Source organism: Balaenoptera acutorostrata, chromosome 14, assembly GCF_949987535.1.
Source record: "Balaenoptera acutorostrata chromosome 14, mBalAcu1.1, whole genome shotgun sequence".
NCBI lineage: Eukaryota > Metazoa > Chordata > Mammalia > Artiodactyla > Balaenopteridae > Balaenoptera > Balaenoptera acutorostrata.
In genome coordinates this window covers 51,739,023-51,756,348 of record NC_080077.1, presented here as the reverse complement: position 1 = coordinate 51,756,348, position 17,326 = coordinate 51,739,023, and the positions used below count along the sequence as shown (strand labels likewise).

Genomic DNA, 17,326 nt, shown 5'->3' with positions numbered 1-17,326 from the left:
AATAGAGGGAGATGGTTTTGCTGAGGTTGGAAAATGGTGTGGCTTTGGTCTTAAATCATTTGACACTGTTTGTGGTCTCTGGCGGCTGTGTTTATTCTTTCACATCATCAGCGGGAAGTGAACCATTTTGCAGTTGGCAGTTAAGTTGAGATAAAGCTCTAGGGATTTTGGTTATGGATATTCCAGATGATTGAGCAATAAAATGAATGCTTTTAGGAGACAGTCAAATGGAGCAGGGGAGACAACAGATGAGGAGTCGTTAGAGCCCCAGATGCCCACCTACCTGGAGCTGGTAGACTTTCTGAGCTTCAGTTTCCTCATCTGAAAATTGGAGCTCAGGATACCTTTCCTGTCTACAACATTCAGGGAGCAAATGAGATCAAGCTCACAAGATAGCTTTATAAAAAATAAAGTAGCTGCTCATATTTTTTTCATAATAGCATTCAATGTATAAAAATAAAATGACTCTTGATGCTAATTTTGGTAGAGGAAGCATAATAACTTTCAGACTGTTAGTGCAATTTTCAATTGCATTATGCTCCAAAGCTTTCTTTGAAAGCCGGTTTTTTGAAATTGGGAAAATATTTCTCCAAGGAATAATACCATGATTGACGGTGAAGTTCCCGGGCTAGCCACAGAGCCTGTTCAATTTCTGATGCACCTAAACAGGAATTCTGTGGTGGGCTGTGAGCTGCAAGCCCCTCCAATCTGGGCCAGCTCTGATGGCTGAATGCCTCCTAGGGCAGAAGAATCTGGTGAGTTCCCTGGGGACTGAGGACTCTGATGGAGGGAGGGTGCAAAGGGAGTAGAGAAGTCATCCACTCGAGAAATGAGCAGTATATGGAGGCTCAGGTGGACCAAGCAGCCCTCCCCACCGTGCGCCCACCCCCGTGCAGTAGAGAATGGTGGGGATGAGGCCTCAGCTGCTGGGCCTGTACTGTCATTCTTAAGTTCATTAATCAAAATCAGGAGGGCCTCATATTTTAAGGCAAATATTTCATGTGTTTGCTTGGGTTTTTCAAATAATTAATAATTGGAAACATAATTTAAAATCGATAATGAAGTACCTAAATTGATTTTTTTAAATGCTAAATCTTTTGAATTCTAATTTTGCTTTACTAAAATGCTTTTTGAGCCATTATAAAATAATCACTTCTTGATAGGATTTTTCCCTTTAAAATGGGTCTCCCAATGTTGACTGCATGGTGAAGACTTTGAGGCCCAACTAATTCAGTGTGAGATAGGACAGCTTTGCCAAACTCACCAGGTGTTTTACCTGGAGATGCTGATTGAGGTTGGGGCCCAATCTTATGATCAAGGAGTTTGGGGAAACCCAGAGAGAAAAAGCTGCTGCGGGAAAAGTGGGCACCACAAAGCTGCAGAGTGTGTGTGTGGCTCAGTCATTTTCCAGCAGTAGATTAGCAACCAGAATCACACCGGCATGTTTCTTCCCTGATGTATACCAAATATTTAGGTCCCCTTTTGTCCCAGACATCATCTAACAGCTGCTAATAAGCAAGGACACTTAAATTTTTATCAATCCTTTTTGTGGATTACCAGTTCCACATTCTTCTCCTTTTTCTTCTTCCCACTGGTTGCCTTCTGACTCAGTATATCTGTCCCAAGGGGTTGCACATTAAGTGATGGGAAAAAGAAGAATGGAAACTCCAGTTTTTCAGTTTGCTATTTCTTGGTGAGATGACAGTTAAGAGGTTGGGAATTGTTCCAGTAAAGTCCTTTAGAAGCTAAACAAGCATCTGTGTATGCATCTGACTTCTACTTCTTTTTCTTTTTTTGTCATAAAGTATTTGAGATGGCTTAAAAGATTATATGCAGTAAAATAGAAGAGTACATAACTCGGTGGAATTAGGAACAATATAGACAAGCATAGAAAGTTAAGAAAGGAACAGATACATGTCTCCCAGCATGAATCTCGGACTTCGGTGAACTCCTGCCCTGGGGGCAGGCCCAGTGGGTGGGCTTTCCCGCGGGGCGGAAAACAAAGTCTCAGCGGCAGAGCACACAGCTGATTAACAATTTCTGCAAATATATCTCTGTTAAAAAGTTGGAGCAAGGCTGAGAGTTAAGTGGGTTGACTTGGAATTTGCCTTTACTGTTACCACAGTATTTAGCTAGACTCTCCTCCCACTGATCTCTTTATATTTTTCCCAGAAAAAGCCACTTGTCTGTGCACAGTGTTCAGCCCCAGCCCCTCCCGCAGTGAGATTGTTGGCTCACAGCCAGCCTTTCAAATGGGGGGCCTTCACGGCTGCATCTGCCTGGCGACCTCCTTCTGACCCTCCTCCCCCCGGGGATTTAAGCTCTGGTTTACCACCAGGCCTCTGCTAATGCCGGCACTTTCTTGTCAGAGGCTTCTTAAAGGGGAAAAGCCTCCTTTTCTGTCTCCCGTCTCCCTTGTCGCTTCATTTCCTTCCTCCTCCTCCTTTCCTTCTTTCCCCTCCTCATCCCCTCTTCCTTCCCTTCTCCTGCTGTGTATCATCCAGTAAGCTTTTTATGGGCATATTTATTGTCCTCTGGGTAGGAAAAGGACTAAGAAACTGGACTGTGGAGGAGCTCACAGTGGGAGAGAAGGTGCCTGAAACTAGTGGTTAGGAGTCTGTGATGGGTGTGAAACAGGAAGGTCTGTTCACCTGGAAGAGAAGCAATCAACTGCTGAAAAGTCTTCACAGAGGAGAAGTGAGCCTGAGCTGGGTCCATAAACCCGAGCAGGAGGTGAGCAGGTTGGAGAAGGGGTGGCAGAGTGTGATGGAGGGGGACATTCTGGGCAGAGGCAGTGGTCCATTCAAAGGCTTGGAATTGTGAAAGGATGAGGAGTTGTGTGTGGTGCAGAGTCTGAAAGATGGAGAGGGAGGAAGGGGGAGGTGAAGGAGATGATCTTGCAGGGGGTGAACCGTGCTTTAGAGAGTGAATAGCCTTTAGGATATGGATTTTGCCCACTAGGCCACCGGAAGTTAGAGGAAGTCTTTGAACAGGGAAGGTTGGGTTTCAAGATGCTTCCTCTGGCAGCAGGGAGATGCTGTGGGGAGATGAACCCAGCAGTGGAGAGAGTGTGGAAGGAGCCCATGCAGGGAGTGTAGAGTTTGGGAGAGAGATGAAGTGGGCTTAAACAGAACCAGCAACCTTGAAGATGGGAAGAAGAGGTAGAACAGGCGATCAATCAGCTGTTGAAAGGGAAGGAGGGAAAGGAGTTAGGAGCCTAGGAAGGAGCTGCTGTCGTGAATGAGATGAATAGGGAATACACTCGGCCCCCTCCAGGAAGTCCATTTTTCTTTCATCGATTATTTTTTTATTCCTCCGCTCCTTTTAAATCCATCTACCTGAGATATTGTCTGATTCATCCATGGTTTTCTGAATCCCAACCTTTCTATTTATACCAGTGTTTCCTTTGTAGGTATTAATCCATTCGTCCATTTCATCAACAAATGTTTATTGAGGACCCACTGTGTGCCAGGCACTAGATTTGGGCCTGGGGGGCACAATGGTGAAAAGACAAAGTGTATACCGTCACTGAAGCTTCTAGTATAGAGAAATAGACAATAAAACATAATATTAAATAACCTAACGTAAAGTAGTTTGTGGGGGGGTGGGTATGAGGTGAAGTTTGAGGGGTTGGCAAGAGTCAGACCATACCAGGCCTCGTAGACCAAGGTCAGGAAATGGAGTCATATTCTAGGAGCAATAGACAAAAAGCCAGTAGGGCTTAGGGTGACAGAAAGCAGAAAGGCAAGATTCTGGAATGTGTCTGAAGGTTTGGGACTTGAGACACTGTGTTGATGGTAGTGTCATATATTGAGGCATCACTATGTATTTCTCAAGTGCATGGTATATGTTTCATGTATATTATTCTACTAGCATCACAACGGACAAATTTGGAAACATTCAACTCCCTCAACTCCCTGTACTCCATACAATGTGATTGATACAGGCAGTAAATAGATAGGGATTTAAAATCAGGTGATGTGTCACATATAAATGTGTGCTTCCACTCTTGATTTGGGCCATTTATAAAAGTTATGTATTCGGGGCGAAAGAACCATGAGCTGTCTTAACTTTTTCTAATGAGGTGAGAAAAAGGGTTGAAAGGGAGGAAACAAAACAAAACAAAACTGAGGTTGAAACAAGAAAATAAAAGCTCCTAGGAAAAGTCTGGTCCCTCCTGCTGACAGCGCCCCCTGCCAGAGGTTGAGTTGGGGAGCCAGAAGATGACAACAGATTGAGGTGCCCAATCTGTGAAGCCTTGGGGGCCAGAGAAGGGGAGGCGTTTGTGTGCACCGTGGGTGGAATGAGTGTTCCATGATCTGCCACGGTCTCTGTCTGGTTCAGGCCAGGATTCACATGGGCATCTGTGCTCTTTGATGTCGGAGTGGGGAAGCTTCTGAGTCACCCTTTGGATTGACATAAACCAGCAGTGCTCCAGTGCCTGGGCTGTCTCTGAAGAAGGAGAACAGGTAGAGCCAGGGTCCGATGATGAGAATTTTCCATTTTACGGCAGTGATGGCTTGAAATGCCTAGAATGGTTTGTTAGCCTTCCGTAGCTTAAGAGACTGCGTTGTAGATCCCTGGTCAAGTGGAATGCTAGAATAGTTTGTTTCCCCTCCAGTGTTTTGGATACTGAATCTTTCAGGGAAGAATTTACTAAATTGCTACATAATTGAATTGACTACAAAAGAGTTGCACACATTTATTTGAAGTATTAATTTTATTTTCTCTGCTTTAGAAGGTAGTGGGTTATATTTTAACAAAATCTTTTTGTTGCGGTTGTTACAAAGGAAAGCTAATCAAAGGTGCATGTCATCTTAATAATTGTTTTCAAAGTTTATTAATTATGGCTTTATATTTACATAATGCTTACAGTGTACAAAAACAGTGTTACGTTTTTTCCATCTGATACACACAACCCTGGCTGGTGAGCAGGGGTTGTAACCCCCTTTTCACAGATGAGGAAATGGGGAAGCTGAGGAATGAGTGAGTGCCTCAGTCACTTATTTAGGAAGAGATTTCGGACTTGAATCTTCATCCTTTGACTCTACGGCCAGCGATCTCCCTTCTTCTGCATTTTGGGTGTGAAGACCCACAACAAAGGCGGGGATGGGACCCATGATTTTTGAGCTCCTGTTAGTTAATCAGCAGTGGCAATGCCACTCATGCATCTCATCTCATTGAATCCTAATAACTCCAGGGCAGTTATCACCATCCCCACTTTACTGTTGAGAAAAATGTGCTCTGGGAGGTTAACTAACCTAAACTGGTGAGTGGTATGGGCTGGGATTTGACCAGGCCCTTCAACTCCCAAGCTGACTCTCGTAACCAGTAGCCTGCCTGTACTATCTCACGAGGAAAGATCACCCTGCATATTTAAAATTATTAGATAACAGCAACTTTCATTTTATGGATTTATTAAATTGTTCTCCACTTTCAGACAAGGGTTAAAGTACATAGCTTTTCTGAACATTTTTTACAAAATAAGACAAATTTGCAAGACATCAATTCTTGCCACTTGGAAGAGAATGAGACTAACAGTCTTAAATATTCTTTGGCTACAGCATTGTTATTTGATGGTATTTATAAGAATATGGAACAAGGAATTTCTGTTCTGTGGAACTCATGTGTCATGTCACAGGGTCAATTGATGATCTTATGACTTCTACTAAACCCAGATGACGATTTGCTTAACCCTGGGGTTTTGGTATACTAATTGCTTCTTAACACGAATATTTCATTCATTACTTTTGAACCAAAGTGGGCTTTCTTTGTATTCATTTCTTGGTTTTCATTTTGTGCTCTTGTGCATATAGGCCCATGTTCTCTGATGGGAGATGCATAACAGGGCCTCGGTTTAGCTACTGATTTAACGAAACTTATGGTATGAATTATGCTGTGCTGATTAGTGTTGCTGTATTTTCTAATTTTAAAAAATGACACTAATGTGCTTTTTTTCATAGATGACTGCTACGCTGAGAAACTTGGTTGACTCACCACTAGCAAGAAGTAAGTTGCTAAGCATCAGTGCCCTTCCCCAGCTCTGCACAGTGATGGGACAGTACATAGGTGACAAGGAGGTCTGCACCAATGTTGCCAGAATATTCAGGTAGGTAGACTAGGAAAACAAAGTAGCCTTACAAAAATGCTAATGTTTAGATTTAGGGGGTTATTTTTAATATTTGTGTGTGTGACTGGCAAGGAATCCTGTTTTTGCTTTTTATGTCACCTCAAAGAAAAGGTTAATCTAGTGGCCCGAGTTTTTAAAAAATGATTTAAACTAATGACTTCATTTCTTATGTATTTCTATTGTGACTCTAAACTCATTGATTTTAAGTTACTGTAACTAAAGTTGTGAGTTGTCCTAGTATTTTTACAAAACAAACAAACAAACAAACAAAACTTCCTCTCAGCTTATTGGAGATAAAGAGCTATATCACAAAACATGGCAAACCTTCTGGTGCGCTTGGAAACAATGCTTATGGGTTTTAACTGAAAAAGGAGGCCATTGCTTAGAAAGACTGATCTGACTTAATTTGTAATTGAAGGTCATTTTATTTCAGTTGTTTGGCTGAACTTTGGCTCACACATTCACTAGTCATGTTTATACTTACTTTTCTCCAGAAGCAATGACCACCTGAATCCAGGCTGCCTCAAAGCAAGATGTGGCCAAATTTCGGAACTGTCTTTAAATTATGCATTTATATTTCTTCCCTCACTGCTCTTTGCCATTGTTTTTACATAATGATCCTTCTCAAGAGACCCGGGCCTTTCTTGAACTATAATATTGTAGTTGTTTAATGAAATACAAAATTTCCTGAAGACTGAATTGGTAATTGACCCCAATATGAGGATGTGAGTCCAGCTTTGATCTTTTAGCACTGTGCTTTCCTGTCTGGGTACTTATTCTGGGTACTTAGTCCCATTTTGAAGCACTATAAAATCATAAAGTTTATTTTTGTATAGGGTGGCATGTAGAGATCCAATTTAATTTTTTTTTTCCCACGTGGACAGTTTTCCCAGCACATGTTATTGAATACACCATCCTTTTTTTCACTGCTTTTGAATGCCTAGTCTGTAGAACACGAGGTTCCACATGCTTGCAGGCCTGTTTGTGGGCATTCTCTTTGGTCCGTCCTCAGACCAGTTCCATGCTGTTTTTACTATTCTGGTTTTAAGTCTTGCTGTAGGATAAGATGAATCCCTCACTTCTTTTCTCCTTTAAGATCCAAATTCTTATTTTCTCTTCCTCATGAATTGGAGAATCAGCTAAAGTCTATGACAGGAACTTTGGATTTTTTTTCATGAAACTACACTGACTGTGTAGAGTATCTGGGACAGACGTGGGGATAATTGATTAGCATCTTTATGATGTCGAGTCTTCCATCCATAAACATTTGTGATGTCTTCTTCTTTTAATAAAATTGTATAACTTTCTCCAAAAAGGTTCTATACATCTTTTGTTAGATACATTTCTTCATGGCGCTTGCTGCAATTATGAATGCAATCTTCAAAAAAAACCAATTCTAATGAGTGTTGCTAGTGTATATGGATAGTATTGATGTTTGCTTATTAATCTTGTATCGAGGACATCTTGATTAACGTTAGGTCTAAGAGTTAGTCTATAGATTCTCTCCGATTTTCTATGCAAATTATATGCAAATAAGTGTAATTTTGGTTTTTTTCCCATGATTACAACTCTTGGCCCCTGTCCCCACCTTTTTCTTAGGTGCGTGGCTTAGGATGTCCAATACCAAGTTGTGAGAGTGTTGAGCCAGCTGACTTTCTCCTGAGTTGAAAGGAAATATTTTTGTGGTTTTGCCAGTTGAAATTAATGTTTGTTGTAGGTTTCTGTAGATACCCTTTGACAGTTAAGGAACAATTTTCTCTCATTAATGGGTTTTAAGTTTCCTTGAATACTTGCCCCGAATGTATTTTGATTATGTGGATTTTCTTAACAGATTTTCTCATGTTAAGCCATTATATATTGCTAGATTTGCTTAACTAATATTCTGTTTAGTATTTTTCATCTATGGTTATGAGTTACATTGACCTGTACATTTCCTTTCTCATATTGTCCATGTCTGGTTTTAGTGTCAAGTTTGTACCAGCCTCATAAAATGAGCTGGGATATATTCCAACATTTTCTCTCTTCTAGAAGAATTTCTGAAAATTAAACTTACCTGTTTCTTGAAAAGTTTGTAGAACTTGCTTGAAAGCTGTTTTATCCTGGTGTATGTACATGTGTGTGTGCATGCATGCATGCATATGTGAATATCATTGACAACTGATTCACTTTCTTTAATAGTTATATGTCTAGTCATATTTCCTATTTCTACTTGATTCAGTTTCTAAAAGTTATATTTTTATAGGAATTTGTCCATTTAAGTTTTCAAACTGTATAAAGTCATCCCAAATATTCTATTACCCTTTTAATCTCTATTGCATCTCTAATTATGCCCCTTTTGTTTATACTATTTATTTAAGAAATACTTATACAGTGCCTACTATGTGCCAGGCAATGTTCTAAGCACTTTCCAAATACTAGTTCATTTATTCCTTATACAGCTTTAAAAGGTGGGTACTATTATTATTATCTTCACTGTACATATGAGGAGACTGAGGCATAGAGAGGTTTGGTAGTTTTCCCAGGGTCACACAGCCATGATTTAAACCAGGTAGTATGGCTCTAGAATTCATATATTTAAAAGCTGTGTTACACCACCTCTTCATTTTGATATTGATTTTTATTCCTTATTTTGATGATTTGTGATGTTTCTCTTTTTCTCTTGATCAGTCTTGCCAAAGGTTTGACAATTTATTAGTTTTTGTGAAGAACCAACAGATTATCGAACCACTCTGTTGTATGTTTATTTTGTAATTTATTCCTTCTGTTCTTATCCTTAATAATCCCTATCTTCTATTCTTTTTGGATACATTATATTTTCTTCTGTTTTGATTAGAAATTCAATTCCTTTCTTTTCAGCTTTCTTAAGGTTATAAATTTTCCTCTAACTACTGCTGTAGCTGCATCTCACAAATTTTGATTTGTAGTGTTTTTGTTATTATTCAGATATAAGTGTTTTTCTATTTTCTTATTTATTTGACCCATAAGTTATGTGTTTTTAAATTTCCAAAAGTAAGTTTTTTAAACAATGTGTTTTTCATTGATTTCTAATTTAATTGTACTTTGACCAGAGAATGTGATCTGAGACACTGGTTCTCTGAAAATTTACTGAGACTTGTTAATGGCCTGGCATTAACAAAAACATGATCAAGTTTTTAAAATATTAGTGATGTTTTACCTATTAATCTATCACTTAATGAGAGATTTATGAACATCTCCCAATTTGAGGTAGGTTTGTCAACTCTACCTTGCGAGTTTCATTGTTTTCTTGCTTTTGAAAATTTGAAGCTGTTTTCAAGGCTTTTTGCCTTAAGGTCTATCTTACCTGATATTAATATACCACTAACAGCATAGTATATTTGAGCATTTTAACATTTACTTCTACTGGAGTCCCAGGAGATTGACTGGTTAATATCCAGCCAGATTTTGTGTAAATTTCTTAGCTTGTGTTTTCTGAACCACATGGGCAGTGTAAATTCATACCTTGTACAAGTGTTAGAGGCTTCAGGTTTCTCTTTTTCAAAGAACTTGAAAAAAAATATTCCCTCCTCCCACTCTGTGCCCCCGGAGTCTAGAGCAGAAAGCGCACCTCCTTGAGGCTTCTCTGGACTGGTGTGCACAGTATTTCCAGACTGCTTTTCATGCACAGGACAGTGCTTTGAAGGTCTGCATTTAACGTGACCCTAGGTATAGTTGAACTTTATTGAAAAACAAAGTTTATTTTTATTTTTTCCATTTGACGTTTCTGCAGCAAAGTTACTACTTATCATGACTGCTGTGTAGCCTTGGCCAACTACTCCAGATGTTATGCCTTGTTTTTGAATCTGATAAACAAATACCAGAAGAAGCAGGTCAGTCTTTCATACATTTAATTCTTCAATGTGTCTTTGCATTGGTGTATTTGTGTAAGCCCATGTTTTTTTTTTTGTTTTTTTAAATATTTATTTATTTGGCTGCGTTGGGTCTTAACTGCGGCACGTAGGCTCAGTAGTTGCAGCCAGCGGGCTTAGTTGCCCCGCAGCATGTGGGATCTTAGTTCCCTGGCCAGGGATCAAACCTGCGTCCCCTGCGTTGGAAGGCGGATTCTTTACCACTGGACTGCCAGGGAAGTCCCTGTGTAATCCCACATTGAATGACTTTATGTTTTGAATGTATAGGTTTCTATTAGAAGCTTCCATCCGATGTGTAACGAGCTTCCCCAGGAGGCAGAGTTCCATGGAGGAGGTGGGGAGGGAGTAGTTTGAGGGAGAAATGGCCTCAGTAGGATGTGGATGCAGTAGGAGGATTCACGATTTGGGGTGCAGGGTGGGTGGACCCCCCCAGTGTTGCTCCTCCCAGTGATCTGTGGACCCATACATGAGCGGCATCTTTGGGTGGGGTGGGGTTAGCCGGGTTATTTCCAGGCCCCCGCCGCAGGCCTGCTGAGCCAGCCGGGTGCACATGGGCCTAGCCATCTGCACTTTAACAAGAACTGCAGGGACTCCTGATGCAAACTAAAGTTTGGGATCTCCTGCGCGGGATATAGTCTAAAGATTCTTCTGGCCCTGCAATTCTCTAATTCCTTGACACTGCTGTATTTAGAAGATGACATTTCTAGGTAAGTATTTAAAGGAAATAATTTGGTTTTAATGGATTGGACAAAAATGTGTATAGCTGTTTAAAAGAAAAAAAAAGGAAGAACTCACAAATGACTTCCCCTTAATAAAATTATAATACTTAGTACAAATGTTAATTTTTATTATAAGTTTTTGAATATTCATTAAATGCAGTATATAAATAAAATGCTTAAAGTGACATCAACTCTTTAGTGGAGACGGTTTATACATGAAGACAATATATATTCATTTGAAATGTGGTAAATTTTCAAAATCACATAGTAGGTATCACCAGTTTAAAACCAAATAATTTATGTATATACTAAGACCATTTTAATATAAAGCTTTGTGTTTATTTATATTAACCATATCAAAACCACCTCAAAATATAATCCCTGTTTGCCACAAACAGCATTGAACTTATTCTTACCCAGCCAAGTACTTCTGCTGAGAATGACTAAATTTGTCATATTTTACACTATTATCAGCTATTTATTAAATGGTTACTAGTGTCTTTTTGGTTATATAGATGGTAGAGAAATTTCTATGCTCATATTACACCATTACTACATTTTAAAGATGATAAAACTTTGCTTAAAGTGTTAATGTTTCTATTTAACTTTAAAAAACTGATTCACAAATAGGCACTTGAGTTCCTGATTCTGAGTATTTGGATTACAGATGCTTTTCCCTATGTATTTTGTGTTTTCTTTAAATTACATACCTTGAAAGATTGCCTGGTAGAAGAATTTGCTGTGTCAGGTGAAGAATGAATTTGATTAATGTACCTTAAAGTAGTCACAGTGTTAATTTAAGTGTCCATTAAGCATTTATTGATTTAGATTTTGGTACAATATATTACCAGAACTCTAATCTTTAGACAAGTGAAATAACCCCATAGGAGCTTAGGCACTCCTAGTCCTAGTTTTTTTTTTTTAAGGAGAAAATTAAAAGGGTAGAAAAGATAGTTTGCTATAACATTGAAAGAAACTTTTCAATATTATATCTAAAAAGGGATTTAGTTATGGATTTTATTTTGTAGTCTTGTTTTATGGGGTTCCTTTATGGGTTTTAATTGTAATGTTATTTTACCATCCTTGTTTCTTTTTTGCTTTGGTGTTTTGATCATGGATGACTTAGATTAGATGTAACTGGAGAAGATGTTTTCAAATGTGGATGAAAGAAAACACTTCTGTTTTACAGTTTGATTTCAAGTTATGTCATAACCCGTAATTTGTTTGAAAAGGAAGAAAACCTGTCAGTTCAGTAGTGACAAATAGCCCTGTTGTTTTACAGCATTATGAGCACATAACTGTTTCTCTGATTGTAGCTTAGATGATGGTCATATTTAATAAACAGTGAAAAGTCCTGGTATCTTGCTAATATTAGATACTTGAGATGTCAGTATGGTTAAGGATATGCTTTTTCTGGTTCAAGGGACTAAATGTCTTAAAGTTTAATTGGCATAAAATTTTAAGGCACTTCTTACTGAACTACTTTTCACTTTGGACCAATAGTTGTCTATAAAGCAAAATTGGTGTTTAAAGGGCATATTCTTCTTTATTGATTTATGTTTTAATTTTGTGTTCCTGTTAAAGTTATTTTGGTCCAAAGAGGAATAAAGAGCACCTTGCAAACTAAGTACAGTAACATGTTGTTTTCAGAACCATCAAGGAAATGTGTAATTTATCCCCTTAATCACCAAAATTATTTTAATCATTGTGGTAAAATCATATTCAAATATATTGCATATTTCCTTGCCTTCTTAGAAGATACTAAAAATAATTTAACCTCTTCTTGATGCCAAAGGTCAATATTACAGGTATTAATTGTTACTCTAGAGGTTATTTGTCCTACATTGGGAGCATGAGTCTATTGATAAGGTTCTTTAAATGTCTGTGTCTTCTTCTTGTAGATTTCTCTCTCCCTTTCCATGGTTGTTAACTTTGCCTTTGGTAATCCTTAACTGTCTTTTGCAATTATTTGCAATTAGCAGGGGAACTTCATAACCACACTTGTTAAAAGTAACACCTAAATAGTCTAAAAATTGAACATGAATAGGTTCTTAGAGAGAAGGGCTTGAGGGACTCTTTGATGAAGTTTCTCTTGTCCCTTCGCATCTTCAAAAGCCAATTCATGTTTCAAGATGTAGCACTAGTGTTCCCTTCTCTGTGAAGCCTTCTAAGAGCAGCCAATTTTTCCCTCATCAGTGCTTCATTTTATTTTTATTTTTAAAATGTTTGTAGCAGCTTTATATGTAATAGTCAAAAACTAGAAACAACCAGATGTCCTTCACTGGATAAATGGCTAAACAAACTGTGGAATGTCCATACCATGGAATGCTATTCAGCAATAAAAAAGAGTGAACTATTTATACACACTACAACTTGGACGAATCTCCAATTATGCTGAGTGAAAAAGAGCCAATCCCAAAAGGTTACATACTGCATGCATCATTTTGAAGACTTTAATGTAGCTAGCACACCCAGTTAGTATAGCCAGAGCTAAGGACCCAAGCAGTATGTCCCTGACCTCAACCATTTCACTATTATTAAGAAAAAATAACCAAAACTTAGAACTAGGGTGTGGGGTAGGAGCCTAGATGTCCTGACAAAGTCATGCTGGGGCATTAATGGGCAGGGCTTAATTCTCAAGGAGAGCATATCTTTGTTTAAACTTGCTGTTTACTATTTGATTAGAACCCAGACACTATAAAGTTACACATTAATTTGTAGATTTCTCTCTGGTAGACAAGATAACCTCAAAGTTATGTTTTGTTACCTTTAGGCTATTAGCCAGGTGTGTATCTAACCTAGTAATCTTATTCTAACATTCTTTTTAATGCCTGTAAACACCCAGTTCTTTGATTGTTCGTGGAGCTCACTTTACCATTGTATTGGCTTCCCTCATTAAATGAGATAATTTTTTAAATGTGTTAATTTTATATTTCTATGAGAGCCATGTTAACTTTTTAAAAATTATACTTTGACTCTATATTGTCTTTTACTTATGCAGAAGAATGAAATATTACAGTTTTGAACCATCTTTGATTTTTTTCTAGTAAGAAAAAATATGTATAATTCATATTTTCCTCAAAACCAAAATATTTTAGAAGAGCAGGGAAATTGTTCAGGCTACAAGGAAGTAGTTTTGTGTCCCAACTATTTCCTAAAATCACTAACCAAAAGCTCTCATAGGTCTTTGTAAATATTTCTTCTGTGATTCTCCAAATGTTATCATGTGCGTAGCTACCTCACCCACTGTTGGGATTTCCTAAGGACACAGTCTTTGTCTTTATAAACCTGAGATGATTCTTGGCATAACAGACTCATGACAAAAATGCTGAAAGAATGAATTTTGAGTATGTGAGATGCTTTGGAATCTGTAAAGTATTATACAGTATTTCTTTCTAGTTGTCTAGTACTTCTTCTTAAATGTTTACTTTCTTCTTCCTACTTTGGAGGAGGAAATAATAATTTTCCCCACATTTTTCACATTGCTGGGCTGCCATACACAATGGCAAAACAGAAATGATGGATCTTAAATTACTTCGGACCGGCACAGCATCTTAGGTTCCTGTTCCCCTTGGCCCAGGTGACCAGTCGGATAAGATTTGTTTTTCCTCTTTGCCTGGAGATAAAAGTGATTTTCAGAAACCGCACACCACATTCTGATGTGAGTGTATTAATCTTCGGTGGCTCAAACTTTGCTCCATCTGAGGTTTACTTGGACGCTGAGGCTTTGAACTGATCTTTGAAACATACACCAGTCCTCCAGCAACTTTTAAAATAGAGTTATTACTTCCTGGAACTATTTTTGTTTCAGCTCTAGGAAATGTTTCTCTAAGGCTAACTTGGATTGTGGACACATACGTACTTTGGAGGCTTTATAGTCTCTTAATGTACACAGATATCACCCAGGGATTAATAATCAGAAAGAGTCTATAGACTTTTTTCTGAGAGGTTAGTGTTGCCTTTGTCTTAAAAGTCTGAAGACTACATTGGCAGTTGGGAGATTTCATTTTTCTGGGCCTTAGCCATAACATAAATCATGAATCATAAATCATGTTATGGCTAAGTATATTTTTGAAGAATATAGAAACAAAAATCTAAAACAAACAAACAAAAACAAAAAGAAAAATCCTCTCTAGTAATAAATGAACTGTCACCTACACACACCTCTTTAAGTGTTTTTTATCAACCAGGTGAGGAGCTTGGCAGGAAACTGCCCAGCCACTTCCACAGTCCACCCGGGGGGAAATCCTGCTTGGAACTGGGTAGTACCAGAGCTGATGGCTGATGGGAGAAGTAGAATATTTCCTCCCCCATCCGATGCTGTTTCCCATTAAAGGAAAAAAAAAAAAAAAAAGAAAGAAATTGTTTGAGAAAATGTCAAAAGTAAAAATTGTTTTCCTGGTTTTTTTTTTTTTTACATTATTCATATTCATCTCTTTTCAAGGGTAAAGTCTGACTTCAGCATATGAGAATGGGTCTTTTTTGGAAAGTCCTTAATCTGTCTCTATTCAGTCAGTTGATAATGAAGGGTAGGAGGAGCATTTTCACTTTTATTTTCTACACATCTGTGTTGTGGGAATTATTTACAAGGAACATGGATTCATATTATTTTTAAACATGATATTATAAAAACAGTAGGTATTAAGGTGGTGAGATTTCTAATTCTTTCTTGATTTGAATCAGTGTCTCCTAAACTTGGGGAGCTTTAAAAATACAGGTTCTCACAGGGAACTCTACTCAGTGCCCTCTGGTGACCTAAATGGGAAGGAAATCCAAGGAAGAGGGGATATATGTATACGTGTGGCTGATTCACTTTGCTGTACAGCAGAAACTAACACAATATTGTAAAGCAACTATACTCTAATAAAAAAAATAAAATACATGTTCTCAGGCCCCACCTGGGAGATCTTGATTCAGATCTGGGACAGGGCTCAAGAACCTATTTTTAAGAGGCTCCACAGGTGATTCAAATGAAGAGCAGGTTTGAGAACCTGTGGTATAAATTATTAAGATGGCTCCTGAAAACAATTTTTTCCCCCATATCGACAGCAGAGGGTTTTCTACAAAACCTCAAGAGATTTTAAAGGGATTAAAAAAAAGCAGCCACACAGGGTCAGTCTTCCTCTACAGGCATATGGCTGAAACTGAATCTCCCTCACAAAGTAGGAACTAAATTAGCAAGACATGCCAGGTGTTAGTGTAGGTTTCGCCAGTGAGTGGTGATAACCACATGCCTTGTGCCTTTTGCAACAATAGCTGAGGAGCACTTTCTTAGCCAGAGAAAATGAGATGGGTCATTAGACCCTTCCAGGAATTTTCTCTGCCAGATTTGTGTCCAAACAAGTCATCCTGAGACCAAACCCTATTTGATAAGTAGGCCATCGCACCGATGGGGCTTCAGGCACTGGTCAGAGTGGGCTACGGGGAAAGGTGAGCATGGGCCTGCGGGACCCTTGAATTGGCTGTAGAAAGGAGAGCTCGTTATCCTCCGTTAGCTAGACAAGCACGAACTGCTGTTGACTCATTTGTCAGTGAAACAACCACCAAGATTTATGTCTGCTTTGCGACATTTCAGTAGATAGCCATATCTTAACCGTGTAAGTTTGCAACAGATAAAGTCGAGGGCGATTTGTTCATTTTAAATAACACATGGTTTGGTTTATAACACCCCTCTCCACGCACAGCCCTTCAGTGACAGGGGCATGTCAGAATATGATGGCTGTGGTATAAGCCAAGGGTTTCTAGTTCATCAACAGTCTCAGAGAAAAGGAATCCACTCCTCCCAGCTCTAATGAAGGACTTCCCCAAGGAGAACAAGGGAAACTTCTTTGGCTCATGTCTGTCTATGAGGTTGGTTTGTCCAAGATCCACAGTCCAACTAGTAACTCCCAGTTCCCACACACACACACACAGAACCTGAGACTGAAAAATGCAACACTTCAGTCAGCTGGGTGCAGTTTGTAAGCTAGACTCTAACATTAAGTAAAGCATCTATTTAGAATGCTGACTGAAATTCAATTAAATGGCAAATCTCATTTAGAAATAAGCACATATTGTATGCTTTATGGTATAAACTGCGTTTGGTACAACCAAATGTGCAAACAGATGGGCCTAGTGTCGAAGGCATGGGCAGGGGCCGGCCATAGCAGCCTTGCGAAGCAGACCTGCCTCAGGAGGTTCTCTGACGTCAGCGTTGCCGCATTTAGCAGCTCAGCAAAATACGTTTGGGTTTGCTTTTTTTGAAAAACGTGGAAGGATTTTCCCCCATTTCTTCTATAAATATCTGCTGGGCAGGAGATCTGGTAAAATGCCTCAAATAAGACTTATAAGACTGGCACTATTTTGCAAAGGTCACAGTCCAAAAGGAAAAACCTTTACCTACATTCCCATCACTTGTGTCCATTGAACAACTGTCTGTCTAACCCTCTCCACTTTTAGATATGGTCAACTTCTTGTGTTTCTTTTTTTAAACAGAACCTCCAAATGCAGGGCAATCATCAGCACCTCAGAGAACACTGTCTGGGAATCCCCCGACATGTCCTTGCTTGTGCTGCTTTTAAAGTCATGCCTCTCTCATTCCGTTTAGACCT

The 17,326-nt window shown here is 38.8% G+C and overlaps 1 protein-coding gene across 5 annotated transcripts in view; it reads left to right on the top strand.

The window, feature by feature from the left end:
* The window catches only part of ARMC2 (armadillo repeat containing 2), a 258,731-nt gene that overhangs the window by 212,170 nt on the left and 29,235 nt on the right, over positions 1–17,326 (top strand). For all 5 annotated transcript variants that reach the window (XM_007190659.2, XM_057528083.1, XM_007190660.2 and 2 more), the window contains 2 exons: positions 5,964–6,109; positions 9,879–9,978. In XM_007190659.2, coding sequence (XP_007190721.2) covers positions 5,964–6,109; positions 9,879–9,978 — 246 coding nt within the window. The remainder of the gene's footprint in view (positions 1–5,963; positions 6,110–9,878; positions 9,979–17,326) is intronic.